This window comes from Cetorhinus maximus, chromosome 20 (genome assembly GCF_964194155.1).
Source record: "Cetorhinus maximus chromosome 20, sCetMax3.hap1.1, whole genome shotgun sequence".
NCBI lineage: Eukaryota > Metazoa > Chordata > Chondrichthyes > Lamniformes > Cetorhinidae > Cetorhinus > Cetorhinus maximus.
Genome location: NC_135898.1, coordinates 21,992,752 through 22,007,175, shown reverse-complemented (window position 1 = coordinate 22,007,175; position 14,424 = coordinate 21,992,752). Strand labels below are relative to the sequence as shown.

The 14,424-nt window shown below is 45.8% G+C and overlaps 1 protein-coding gene across 1 annotated transcript in view; it reads right to left on the bottom strand.

Annotated features, from left to right (window-relative positions):
* The window catches only part of npc1l1 (NPC1-like 1), a 39,090-nt gene that overhangs the window by 11,644 nt on the left and 13,022 nt on the right, over nt 1-14,424 (bottom strand). The window contains exons 8-15 of the mRNA XM_078565723.1: nt 12,630-12,757; nt 11,469-11,606; nt 10,095-10,184; nt 8,721-8,911; nt 5,583-5,710; nt 3,929-4,058; nt 1,510-1,565; nt 198-348 (exon numbers count right to left, since the gene is read on the bottom strand). Coding sequence (XP_078421849.1) covers nt 198-348; nt 1,510-1,565; nt 3,929-4,058; nt 5,583-5,710; nt 8,721-8,911; nt 10,095-10,184; nt 11,469-11,606; nt 12,630-12,757 — 1,012 coding nt within the window. The remainder of the gene's footprint in view (nt 1-197; nt 349-1,509; nt 1,566-3,928; nt 4,059-5,582; nt 5,711-8,720; nt 8,912-10,094; nt 10,185-11,468; nt 11,607-12,629; nt 12,758-14,424) is intronic.

Here is a 14,424-nt window from a genome sequence, read left to right as displayed (position 1 = left end):
CTGAGTCCACACTGAGGTGTAACTAATCAAGCACTAGCAGCATCAATAAACAGACTCACACAATCAAACATGGAAGAAATTAACACTACCGCCACCTTGTTGTTAATGACACGTGAGTGATAGAATGGAGGGTGTTACCAAGATGCTAAACACTCACTTTGTTAAATGAACGGCTCTAATCTTGAACAAAAACTTACGAGTAGGGGAAGACTTCAAAGTTTGGATCCGTTCCAGGGATTTTCCTCATGCTCTCTGTGATGCTGTCAGTGAGCTGACGGGCTATTTTCAGAGCTGCAGTGTATTCCAGGGAGTTTTTCAGAGGTGTGTGATAGGCCATGAACCTGGAGGCTGGTTAACAACACAGGTTATACTGACGTTATACTGTTCCTGTTTAAGATTAACAATGAACGCAGCTAACTTCCCCTTCTGGGAATGAGAAACACTGAAGATTTACGACAAAGAAGCAGGCCCTTCGGCCCATCATGTCTATGCTGGGAGTAGGGCAGGAGTCACTGTCCCATAAAGTGAATCTCAAAAGCTGCCACATCTCTCACATTGGAGGTCAAAAAAACATTCCAAACACTCAAAATTGTAACCAAGAACAGGAAGTGCTGGAAACGTGGAGCTGAACAGGGAATTAAAAAAAAATTATTCATTCATCGGATGTGGGCTTCGCTGGCTGGGCCAGCATTTATTGCCCATCCCTAATTGCCCCTTGAGAAGGTGGTGGTGAGCTGCCTTCTTGAACCGCTGCAGTGCATGTGGTGTAGACACACCCACAGTGCTGTTAGGAAGGGGGTTCCAGGATTTTGAACCAGTAACAGTGAAGGAATAGCCGATATATTTCCAAGTCAGGATGGTGAGTGGCTTGGAGAGTGGTGTTCCCATGCATTTGCTGTCCTTGTCTTTCTAGATGGTAGTGGTTGTGGGTTTGGAAGGTGCTGTCCAAGGAGGCTTGGCGAGTTGCTGCAGTGCATCTTACGGATGGTACACACTGCTGCCACTGTGCATCGGTGGTGGAGGGAGTGAATGTTTGTGGATGTGGTGCCAATCAAGCAGGCTGCTTTGTCCTGGATGGTGCCAAGCTTCTCGAGTGTTGTGGGAGCTGCACCCACCAGGCAAGTGGAGAGTATTCCATCACATTCCTGACTTGTGCCTTGTAGATGGTGGATAGGCTTTGGGGAGTCAGGAGGAGAATTACTCACCACAGGCTTCCTAGCCTCTGACCTGCTCTTGTAGCCACAGTGTTTACATGGCTGGTCTAGTTCAGTTTCTGGTCAATGGTAACTCCCAGGATGTTGATAGTGGGGAATTCAGCGATGGTAATGCCGTTGAATGTCAAGGGGCAATGGTTAGATTCTCTCTTGCTGGCGATGTTGTTCAGATTGGAGTTTTACTATTCCAATACCAGTATTTTCCACTTTCCCTGTTTTTATTTTGTCCTCGACATCATTGGACACAAACACGCAGAATCATTTTGCTATAAATTAATGTAGTCCCAATACTTACCCAGAATCTCTCCATTCTCGCCTCTCTTCACTGAGTTTCCATAAGCTCCCAAGCCTCTGAAAAGTAAAGCACTTCCTTAAAGCAAGTGAAATATGTTATAGGAAAATGTGAAATGAGAAAAGGCCAATTTTAATTTTCTAAGCCTGCTCAATCCACCATAGTTGTTTTAAAGTTAACCTGACGTTGTCCTTGAGCTGTATTGTATGTCTGATGTGGAACGTATATCGTAAATATCATGAGCATTGCAATTGTATTGAGGCGCCTCAAAGTGGGCCATCTGGTGTGAAGGAAAGATGAATTCTATTGCAGTTTTTGTAATATTCATTTTGAAACCTTTCAGATTGTACTTTTATAAACTTCATGCAGAAAGTATATTTTTGGAAATAAAAACCTGACTTATTTAATACATCAAAGGAGGATTCAGAATTTAGCAAATGGTATATTAGTTTTTGTTATAAAGGGATTGGAGTATAAGAATAAAGAATTCTTACTGCAATTATACGGGGCCTTGGTGACTTCACACCTGGCATACGGAGCACAGTTTTAGTCTCCAGACCTAAGGAAGGATATACTTGCCTTAGAAGGAGTGCAAGATTGATTATTGGGATGAGCGGATTGTCCTATGAGGAGAGATTGAGGTGACTAGGCGTATACTCTCCAGAATCTTATTGAAAATCTTTAAGGGGTTTGACAGGGTAGACACTGAGAGGTTGTTTCCCCTTGGCTGGGGAATCTAGAACATGGGGGCACAGTCTCAGAATAAGGGGTCGGCCATTTTGGACTGAGATGAGGAGAAATTTCTGCACTCAGAGGGTTGTGAATCTTTGGAATCCTCTATCTGAGAGGGCTGTGGATATCCAGTCATTGAATATCTTCATGACAGGGATGGATAGATTTTTCAATACTAAGGGAATTAAGGGGTAGGGAGATGGTGCAGGAAGGTGGAGTTGCGTTAAAAAACATTGAATGGCAGAGCAGGCTCAAAGGGTCAAATGTCTGACTCCAGAAACTATTTCTAATGCCACAGAATCACAGAATCACAGTGCAGAAGAGGCCCTTCGGCCCATCAAGTCTGCACCGATACGTGAGAAACACCTGACCTACCCCTACCTAATCCCATTTACCAGCACTTGGCCCATAGCCTTGAATGTAATGACGTGCCAAGTGCTCATCCAGGTACTTTTTAAAGGATGTGAGGCAACCCGCCTCCATCACCCTCCCAGGCAGCGCATTCCAGACCACCACCACCCTCTGGGTAATAAAATTTTTCCTCACATTCCCCCTAAACCTCCGGCCCCTCACCTTGAACCTATGTCCCCTCATGACTGACTCTTCAACTAAGAGGAACAGCTGCTCCCTATCCGCCCTGACAATGCCCCTCATCATCTTGTACACCTCGATCAGGTCGCCTCTCAGTCTTCTCTGCTCCAACAAAATCAACCCAAGTCTATCCAACATTTCTTCATAACTTAAGTGTTTCATCCCAGGCAACATCCTGGTGAATCTCCTCTGCACCCCCTCCAGTGCAATCACATCCTTCCTATAATGTGGTGACCAGAACTGCACACAGTAATCCAGCTGTGGCCTCACCAAGGTTCTATACAACTCCAACATGACCTCCCTACTTTCATAATCTATGCCTCGATTGATAAAGGCAAGTGTCCCATATGCCTTTTTCGCCACCCCACTAACATGCCCCTCCGCCTTCAGAGATCTATGAACACACACACCAAGGTCCCTTTGTTCCTCAGAACTTCCTAGTGTCATGCCGTTCATTGAATACTTCTTTGTCAAATTACTCCTTCCAAAGTGAATCACCTCACACTTTTCAGGGTTAAATTCCATCTGCCACTTATCTGCCCATTTGACCATCCCGTCTACATCTTCCTGTAGCCCAAGACACTCAACCTCACTGTTAACCACCCAGCCAATCTTTGTGTCATCCACAAACTTACTAATCCTACCCCCCACATAGTCATCTATGTCGTCTATATAAATGACAAATAATAGGGGACCCATCACAGATCCCTGTGGTACGCCACTGGACACTGGCTTCCAGTCACTAAAGCATCCTTCTGTCATCACCCTCTGTCTCCTACAACTAAGCCAATTTTGAATCCACCTTATCAAATTACCCTGTATCCCGTGTGCATTTGCCTTCTTTATAAGTCTCCCATGTGGGACCTTGCCAAAAGCTTTGCTGAAATCCAAACAAACGACATCAACTGCACTACCCTCATCTAATTTATTTTGCAACGGAGGTGGAGGCCATTTCATCCGTTGGGGTGGCCCGTCTTCAACTTGAGACATTTACTTCCCTCTCTTATCCTCTGCTGTCAGTATCCCAAAGCCTTGTGCTTCTGAGCTCCCAGTCCTGCCTTGCGCACCTTCTTTTCTGCTGAGACCAGGTGCAACTCACCCCTTGGAGCATTGAAGTGTTGGAGTGTCGTTCAGGAAATTGGGCAGATATTCATTGAACTGTTCCACAGTCGGCCTGATGATGCCACCCTGGTTGGATTGCATGCACCTCTTAAAACAGGTCAGCTGAGCTGGGCGAAAGGAAATGGAAGCAGAGTCAATGGGTTACTTCGAAAGATATGTTGTAATTCTGAACCTCAATTTATGAATCTTGATGAAAAGAGAGGCATGCTGTTTTCATCTGGCACTCATCAGGACAAACACAAGAACATCAAATTTCAAACACACAATTTATACTACTAGAGAAAAGGGTGCTGTTTGGTTGGTCAGAAAACTCTGATTGGTTGAGGTGTTGCCATGGAGAAAGCAACAGGAACTAGAGTCTCCCTGAGCTCCCAGGCAATTCAAAAAGATACAAGGCTTGGATATATTCCTTTTGTTTGCAGAGGACAGGTCCCTGCATATGAATGTATGTCACTGCTGGCAAACATAAACGAGCTGTGTTACGAGCTTGACTGATTATCTTAAATCGGTTGTTAGTGTAGCTATTAGCGCACTCAGGATTGTTCATCATGTGCTGCCCAATTGTGGAACCACATCTAAAAGTGGATGTTTTGTTTTGGTTTTGCAAATGTGGGTTAGTTGAGGCCTATTCCCAACAAGCGAAGGAACGTGTTGCTTGATTCAATCAGCCAATCATCAGGACTTACGGCCCGTGTACCTGGCATCACACTGGCACGGAAATTCATCCACAATGTTGCTCAGTTATGTGATGGGCAGACCGCCTTTTTGGACTGATGGCAACATCCTGTTAGTTGGAAAAAAACCACTCGTGTCACCGCTGGATAGTAGCAGCGTGAGCCGCCCTGCCTCAGTTGGTGGCCCTCATTGATGTTCATGAAGATGAGCTTGGGTAATCTGTAAGTGGACCGGTGGCTAGTGCAAATAGTTTCCCATTTTTACCTCAGAGATGGCAAGGGCACTCCATGCATAAGCCTTCATTCTTAAAGCCTAGCCACTTGGGATGTGCATGAGGAAACCCAGCATGTTATCCCATGATGTACAGTGACTTCCCCTTTGAGCTAAGAATGCAGAGAGATCAGAAACCTTTAAGGCAAGCATAGGGAGATACTTGGCTGGGAGTTGTCAATTTTGAAGAGCTTATCTACAAACTGCCTCCCTTCAAAGCATGGGCGGCTCAAAGGGCTCATTGCTCCTTTAACACTTTAGCACATGTATGAAATATTGTAACAATCATAGAATTATAGAGTGGTTACAGCATAGGAGGAGACTGCTTGGCCCATTGTGTCGTGCTGACTCAGTTAGCCCCACTCCCCCGCCCTTTCCCCTGTAGCCTGCAAATCTTTTCTCTTCAGAAAATAATCCAATACCTGTTTGAAAGCCTTGATTGACCCTGCCTCCTCCACGCTCGCAGGTGGAACATTCCAGATCCTAACCACTCGCTGCGTAAAATAAGGCTTCTCCTCATGTCGCCTTTGCGTCTTTTACCAGTCACCTTAAATTAGTGCTTTCGATCCTTCCACCAATGGGAACAATCTCTCCCTATCCACTCTGTCTTGGACCCCTCAAGATTTTGAACATTTAACAACTCGTTCCAAACAAAAGCAATCAAATGAAGAGGGAAAAGATCTTACTATTGGTAGCCGGGCAGAATTTGCCAGTGTTGGGTCCTAAGATGTGTAGCCGACAGCAACGTGATATCGGATTCAGCCAGTCTATAAAATCATCCACCCACGAGGAAGCAGGGATGGCCATGTAAGACCTGCGGGGGTGAATTAGTTTGAGAACATGAGAGATGGTGGTTCAAACCATTTTAGCTCAGCGTTAAGGTCAGAAAGTGTGTGGGGATTCATGTGGAGCATTAACACTGCCTGTTAGATAGATAATTGGTTCATTGGAAACTCTTCATGGCAAATCGGTTCAAACAAAACAAGTAATCATAATTCATAACACAGTTATAGACAATCATTAAAATTAAAATACAATATAAAATAATTAAAAGATTGCAGTGATGAATATACAAACTATTTTAATACATTGTAAAATGTAGGTCTCCTTAATTAACAGAATAGAAATGAAAAGTCTACTGCACTCTGCATTTTGTATTAAAGTCCATAGATCGTGAGGTTGAATTCATTAAATTCTCGGTCATCATTCTGAGTGTTATAAAGTAGGGGACTGGGCTGTCTCCCAGTCTATCCGTCCTATATCTTATTTACAGAATGCTGTCTTTTCTCCTCACTTCAATCGCACATTTATTTTTGTGTGGTTGTGGTAAGAGGGAGAGGGGATGAGAGGTGGGATTCAAGAGTTTTCTAATGAAGTCCAGACAGAGCTTTTTCTACCTTTCAGCAAGGGAGCTCATAGTCAGCTGCTTGTGTCAGACTAGCTTTGGTGCGGATTGTCCAGGGTCTGTTTTGGTGCTTGTTTCTTTACACTTTGGAGCTTGTTCTCATGTTCTTTCGTGAGTGCAGCGCTCCAAACCAGTGCTGTTTCTCTGATGTACGGAGTCACAGTTATGCATCTCACGCAGGCTTCCAAACACAATAATGTTGCCGTGCAGGATGGGGGGCCTTGTCCTTTCACTCGTTCTTTGAAGGAGCTGTCCTATCCCCTGCTCAGAGCTTTTCTAAAACATCGCTTGTCCAAATGTTTACCCTGCTTCTCGTTTCTCAATCTGTTGCAGATGCCTTCTTCTAACTTGACACCTGGAAGGGCACCCAGGTATTCTCTGTGTGTAAAAAAGTCTATACCGTCTCTGTTCTTCTGGTGATGATTTTCAAAAGAAAATCGTCATCGAAACCAAAGTAGCAGCAGTGTGTACCATCCACAAGAAGCACTGCAGCAATTTGCCAAGGCTCCTTCAACACTCAAGAAGCTCGACACCATCCAGGACAAAGCAGCCCGCTCGATTGGCACCCCATCCACAAACATTCACTCCCTCCACCACTGACGCACAGTAGCAGCAGTGTGTACCATCTACAAGATGACTCACCAAGGCTCTTTAGACAGCACCTTCCAAACCCACGACCTCTACCATCTAGAAGGACAAGGGCAGCAGATGCATGGGAACACCACCACCTGCAAGTTCCTCTCCAAGCCACTCACCATCCTGACTTGGAAATATATCGCCGTTCCTGCCGCTGGGTCAAAATCCTGGAATTCCCTCACTAACAGCACTGTGGGTGTACCTACACCACATAGACTGCAGCGGTTCAAGAAGGCAGCTCAGCACCACCTTCTCAAGGGCAACTAGGGATGGGCAATAAATGCTGGCCTAGCCAGCGACATCCACATCCCACAAACAAATGCATTTTAAAAAAATGAGGCCCCCTCTAATCATCAACCAGTGGAAGTAATGATTCATCTACTTACTTCAGGAGTTCTTTGTCTCAGTGGGCAGTGGGTTCAAGTCTCACTCGAGCACAAAAATCGATACTGAGGGAATGCTGCACTATTGAAGATACCATATCTTAACTCCAATTAGCTGCCTTTGTTCCATGTTCCTTTCATTCCCTTACCCAATAAGAACTCATCAATCTCAGTCCTGAAGATTTCATGGTCCCTCAAAATCCATAGTCGAGAGTTCCAGACTTCCACTGCCTTTTTGTCAAAATGTGCTTCTGATTTCAGTCCTGACACATTTTTTTAAATTCGTCCATGGGATGTGGGTGTTGCTGGCTAGCACTTATTGCCCATCCCTAATTGCCCTTGTTCAGAGGGCATTTTTTTTTAAAAGAGTCAACCACATTGCTGTGGGTTTGGAGTCTGGTCAGACCAGCTAAGGACAGCAGGTTCCCTTCCCTAAAGGACATTAGTGAACCAGATGGGGTTTTTACAACAATCGGTTCATGTTCACCATTGGACTTTTAATTCCAGATTTTTATTGAATTCAAATTCCACCATCTGCCATGGCAGAGATTCAAACCCAGGTCCCCAGAGCATTACCCTGGGTCTCTGGATTACTAGTCCAGCACCAATACCACTACATCACCACCTCCCCAATTGCAGCTCTAATTTTAAATTAAGCCCCTTGCCTCAAGTACCCCACTCAAGGAACTAATTTCTTTCTTTCTACCTACTTAAATCTTTTTAACAATTTAAATATCTCAATTAGGTCACCCCTCACTCTCCTCACCTCAAGGCCTCTGCAACCTCAGAATTTAACAATGGAGCATAATTTAACCTGCATAGTGCTGAAAAGAGAGACAAGTTGCCAAAGCTTTTCATCTTGCACTCATCAGGACAAACGCAAGAATGCCAAATTTCAAACAATCGCAACAATTTGTATGACAGGAGAAAAGGGTGCTGATTGGTTGGCAAGTTGATTGGCTGAGGTGATGCCATGGAGAAAGCAACAGGGAACCATAGGCTTCCCAATTTCCCAGGTAATTCAAAGGAGCCGCAAGGCTTGAACATATTCCTTCTGCTTGCAGAGAATGGGTCCCTGTGTATGAATGTATGTCACTTCTAGCAAGTATAAATGAGCCACATTAGCACCGCGACTGGTTTAACCATTTAAGCTCTGCTATAATCATGGGTGAACTGCACCCCCTTCCAAGGCCAATATATCCTTCCTGTGGTAGGGTGCCCCAGAGCTGAACGTAGTCACTCCAGATCTGACCTCAGCCCTCCAGGTGTGAGTGCCGTGCTCCCAGATGTGACTATGGTAAGGTTACATGGCACACATACAGTGTGGGTAAAGCAATAGCGATACACTGGAGGTTTTCGTGTGTGAAAGAAGCATTCACCTCAAACTCAATGCTACTCACTCTTGAGGGAATTCAGTGGCGTACTGGATCTTCTGTGTCATGGAGTTATTGTCGCACCCCACACTGGAGCAGACCCCATTCATCCCATCGACCGTCGAGAAGTGGTATCCAGCAGTGGTGACAAAGTATATCGGAACACCCACCTCAAAGTACTTGTTCAGGGCAGCAAAGTACTTCAGCATATACGAGTCCTAATGGGGCAATAACATAAGGAAAGTTTTGATCAGGCCACAAGGCCACGTCATGCATGATGTTTTGTTTTAAAATGAATTGTGGATTAGTGAGTTGCAGAACTTGGGTCTTTGACTATGTTTGATCCTGTGGGGGTTTTGGGGTGTAAAGCGGGTGCCTACGGGTCCAATGTGGTGGCCGTTGTGCCCATCCCCTTCAGGCCCGTTATTTCATAGCATGGTTATCGCCCAGAAAGAGGCCATCATGTGAGTGCCTCTCCCCCGCCTTCCCCCCGTAACCCTGCACATCCTTCCATTTCAGATAATAATCCAATTCACTTTTGAAAGCCCCAACTGAACCTGCCCCCTCCACACTGTCAGGCAACTCATTCCAGATCCTAACCACTCACTGCGTGAGAAAGTTTCTCCTCTCCATTGCTTCTTTTACCAATGACATTCAATCAGTGCCCTCTGGTTCTCGATCCTTCCGCCAATGGGAACAGTTTCTCCCTATTTACTCTGTCCAGACCCCTCATGGTTTATCCTAATATTGATTATAATCTCCAGGAACAGGAAGAATATAGAGGGAGATATGACTTAAATATAGGGATCACAACTGTCATATCCACTTTTATGGCATCTAATTGGTAAAGGCCCTTCCATAGGTATCCAGGGCACATGCCTGAAACAGGCTTTAGGCCCTCTGAATAGGCCAATCAGTGCCCTCTGGTTCTCGATCCTTCCGCCAATGGGCACTGGACAAACTGAGGGGGTCCTTAATGTGAGCACGAGAGGCTAGGTTAGGTGTTAATTTTCGCTTCCCTCACTCTGATTCTATGTTAAATATCTGGGCAGCTCCAGATTTGGCTCATCCCCTCCCCTCTATGCCCACCCAGCACCACCACCACCCCCCCCACCCCTCCTTACTACCTCAGCTGATAGGGTGGTGGATACAGATTCATTGGCAGCCTTCAAAGTCCAACAGGATATAGACCTGACAGGGGAAGAGATCTGAGCAGTGTGGGGGAGGAGCGGGGGAGGGGGACAAGCGGGCATGCTCATTGGCAGAGCCAGGGCCGAGTCGACGGGCCATGAGGCCTACGTTTCTGAGACGCCCTCTTCTGTGATTCCATGGTGCGCCTTTTGCACAGCTGGGAAGCAGAGGGACTGACCAAAGGCAGGGAGAAGACGGTTCAATACTGACCGTTGGCAACGCAAGTTCCTGATCAAGGCCCACACGGACGTGGAGCATTAAGAATATTCCAGCGCACAGCATGAAGAGAAACAGGATGATCTAGAAGAGAAATGGGAGAAAGAATCATCAGCCAAGTCGAATACACTGAGGTGTCAGCAAAGGATGCAGATTTTAAGCCACCAGGACAGGAGCGTGGTGGCAACAATTCCCCTGTACGCTAGGACTATTGATGACATGTGGATGTTTTCATTGTCAAACATTCACTGCCATAGTTTGTAGGTGGGCTGAGGTGGCGCAGCCGATCCGGTGTTGGTGGACTCCTCGATGGTGCACTTTTGAAGTGCTTAACAGATCCCAGAGTCTCTCCTTCAACATATATGGGAGGGGGTGGGGGTGAAGTATTTGGCTGACTGGGTATAGATTGACATACTCAAGGTATCTGCAGTCGTATCATCATGAAGCAGTTGCAGGATTATAATGAAGTTTCTTACAGAACCTCACGATTTACTGTCAAACGCTTTGGGCAGGGAACGAAGAGTTCCTGGTGCTGTTCCCAACATTTCTCTCGAACTTGTTTGACAACAAAGACCAGAGGTCCCACTGGAAGGGCTAAAGCCACACTGCGTCTCTGAGGAGGTTTCCTCAGCCTCAGGAAAGTAGGCCGTAGAACACAAGCCTGTTATGAAGGAGGCCTGGGCGCCTTCACTGGGCCTGCCACCTCGCTCCTCTTCCCCCAGCACCCTCGCCCAGCCTAGGAGATATGTCCCATTCACTCTTGAAGTTTCATGAGTGTTGAAACAATATTTGACGAAAACAGCATTCTTTCCAATGTTAAACTTGCATTGAATTTACGGCCTAAATGCAGGCCATTCAGCCCACCTGGTCAGTCTCTTAGTGAGCTTCCTATTATCCCTGTTTATCTAACCCTCTCAACACAGCCTCCTGTTCCTTTCTCCCTCAATCTCCTCAACCGCTCACGAGCTCCGCATTCTCACCACAATCGGGTTAAAGACATTCTCCCAAATTCCCTATTGGATTTATTAAATTTATGGCCCGCTCGTTTTGGATGCCCAAGCGGAACCACATTCTCTGCATCAGCCCCTTCACAATCTTTAAGCCTTTTGTCAGGTCAGGCCTCAGTCTTCTCTTTTCTAGAGAAAAAGGCCCCAACCTGTTCAACCTTTCCTGATACCCCTCAGTGCTGGTATCGAACGCGTCAATCCTTTTTCATGCCTTCTCCAGTGTCTCTACATCCCTGTTATAATATGGAGACCGGGACTGTTCGCAGTGCTCCAAGTGTGGTCTATACAAGTTTGGCACAACTCCTGCTTTTGAATTGTGCTCCCTGCTACTTGGTATAAAATCGCTGGATGCCTTTCTTACCACGATTATCCTGGTGACAGAGTGCAGCAGAAACGGGGCATAATACTCCCTCATAAAGGGCAGCAAAATCCCCTCGTTTTTTTTCTTTTTCTTCCTGCACTTTGAGCGCACACAGCAGCAGATATCGAATCTGTTCGCCTGCAGGAGAGACCAGACTGAGGTCAAACAAATAAGGATTGTAAGTTTGTAGCACATTTTTAATATGAGGGAACACATTTTTCACAAAATGTTCCACATTTTACATTTACAGCCATGTAAACACTGTAGCCACAAGAGCAGGTTAGAGGCTGGGAATCCTGCGGAGAGTAACTCACCTCCTGACTCCCCAAAGCCTGTCCACCATCTACAAGGCACAAGTCAGGAGTGTGATGGAATACTCCCCACTTGCCTGGATGAGTGCAGCTCCCACAACACCCAAGAAGGTCGACACCATCCAGGACAAAGCAGCCCGCTTGATTGGCACCCCATTCACCACTTTAAACATTCACTCCCTCCACCATCAATGCACATTAGCAGCAGTGTGTAACATCTACAAGGCTCCTTTGACAACACCTTCCAAACCCACGACCACTACCATCTAGAAGGACAAGAGCAGCAGATAGATGGGAACACCACCACCTGGAAGTTCCCCTCCAAGTCACTCACTATCCTGACTTGGAAATATATCATCATTCCTTCACTGTCGCTGAGTCAAAATCCTGGAACTCCCTTCCTAACAGCACTGTGGGTGTACCTACACCACAGGGACTGCAGCGGTTCAAGAAGGCAGCTCACCACCACCTTCCCAAGGGCAATTAGGGGTGGGCAACAAATGCTGGACTAGCCAGTGATGCCCACATCCCTTGAATGAATAAAAAAGATTAAGGTATTATCATCATGAAACATTAATGTAATTAATGTCCAGCATTTTAATGTTGAAATAGGACTTATTTTTGATAAGTGGGCATGCTTCTGTCAATCATTTACTCTGCAACTGTAAGTAAATTTTGGCTTATGTGAATTATCAATATCTAGCATTAGTGGGATGTCTCTTAGTTTACCATCCTCTGGAAGTGATAAAACCAGAGGTGGCTGCAGTGTGGTAGCTTCTAGAACATAATTGCAGTGAAATTCAAGTCAAATTAATAGGTTAGTTGGGGCAGAGCACGTTGTATACTGTACCTCCTTTCTCCGCGCATCTAGGGACATCAGGGCCACGAACGCTGACATCTGGAGGAGGAAATCGAAGAACACAGCCAGTGCTGCGTAGAGTGCGAAGGTGCGGACTGCTGGCATTTTGGTGAGGGCACCTGTAGGAGGGATAGGGCGTTGGTGTCTGAGTCCTACTTGTGTTAACATCTGCAGAGACAACTCACTTCAAGTCATGACAGCTGTATTCATCCTCCCCCCATCCACCCCCCCCCAACCCCCTCACTTTGCGGAACACCTCTGTTCAGTCCACAAGCATGACCACCCCTCTGCACCTCCAGCTTCCGGTCCCCCGTCATTTTCATTCTCTGCCCCACTCCCACTCAGACCTCTCTGTCCTCGCTCTGTCACACTGCTCCAATGAAACTCAACGCAAGCTTGAGGAACAGCACCTTAACTTTCGATTAGGCACTTTATAACCTTCCAGAGTCAGCATTGAGTTCAGCAATTTCAGATGGTAACCTCTCTCCCCATTTCTTCGAACAGCTGTTGGTGGTGATTCTGCCATTTACACCTCCTCTGCACCCATCTTTTGTTTCTTTACTTGTGCCATTACCATTTCTTTTTGCCATACATCATAAATGGGGAGGTGATGGTGTAGTGGTATTGTTGTTGGGCTAGTAATCCAGAGACCTAAGGTAATACTCTGGGGACAGGGGTTCAAGTCCCACCAAAGCAGATGGTGGAATCTGAGTTCAATTAAAAGTCTAATGATGTTGATTATTGTAAAAACCCATCTGGTTCACTAATGCCCTTTAGGGAAGGAAATCTGCTGTGCCTGGCCTTCATGTGGCAATAAATGCTGGCCCAGCCAGCATTGCCCACATCCCATGAACAAATATCCCATCCCATGAAAGAATAAAAAAAATCTTCCCATATCCCAGAACTGGATCTCACACTGTTTCATCCCTCATGGGATTGGAGAATGTTCACACAGAGGGTACACTCCCCTTAGCACTATTTTCTTAGGGTAATTAAAGCCCTAAGTCTGTTAAAGTCACTGAGTTTCTTGCTGCATTGCATTTCATTGGGATGGATGAAGGGCGCTAAATAAATGAAAGATTTTCTTGGAACAATCTGTGTGTTGGTAAAGGAATGTCACATTTCACAAATCTTAAAGAGCTTTTTTGAAGCAACATACAGGTACAGAGAATGCAGTGGATGCAGTGGTGTGAGTCAATCTCCAAGAGGTGGAGTTTACCAATCTTATTATTAGTAAAATTCAGGGATATGATGAGGGATGAAGGATAGCAGCGTTGGATAGGAAGTCAGTAGCTTACAAAGGATCAGGAGGGACAAAGATTGTAACTGGGGCATCTCTGCTTTTGACTTTGGTATACCTGGGCACAGAAAGACTGAAACTTAACAATGACTCCAAAGTGAGGCAAACAGTGCGGGGGAGCTGAAAGAAATTTGGAAAACAAAAAGCAAGGCCTGCATTTATAAGATCACTAGACATGAGGCGCCCATCGTTTGGGTGGAAGAGTGGAAATAAATCGAAACCTTACCCAGGCGGAAAGTGCTTTAAAACCGATGAAGTACTTCCAAAATGCAGCCACTGCGGCAATGTGGCAGCCAATTTGTGCACAGCAAGCTCCCACAAACAATGATAATGACCAGATAACTCTTGTTTTTAGAGGTGTTAATTGAGGGGTTGAATATCGGCCAGGGCACCAGGATTGTGGATGTGGAATCACTTCCACCCACTTGACAGGGCATCAGGCCATCATCTCATCTGAGAGAAGGCACCTCTGACAGCGCAGTACTC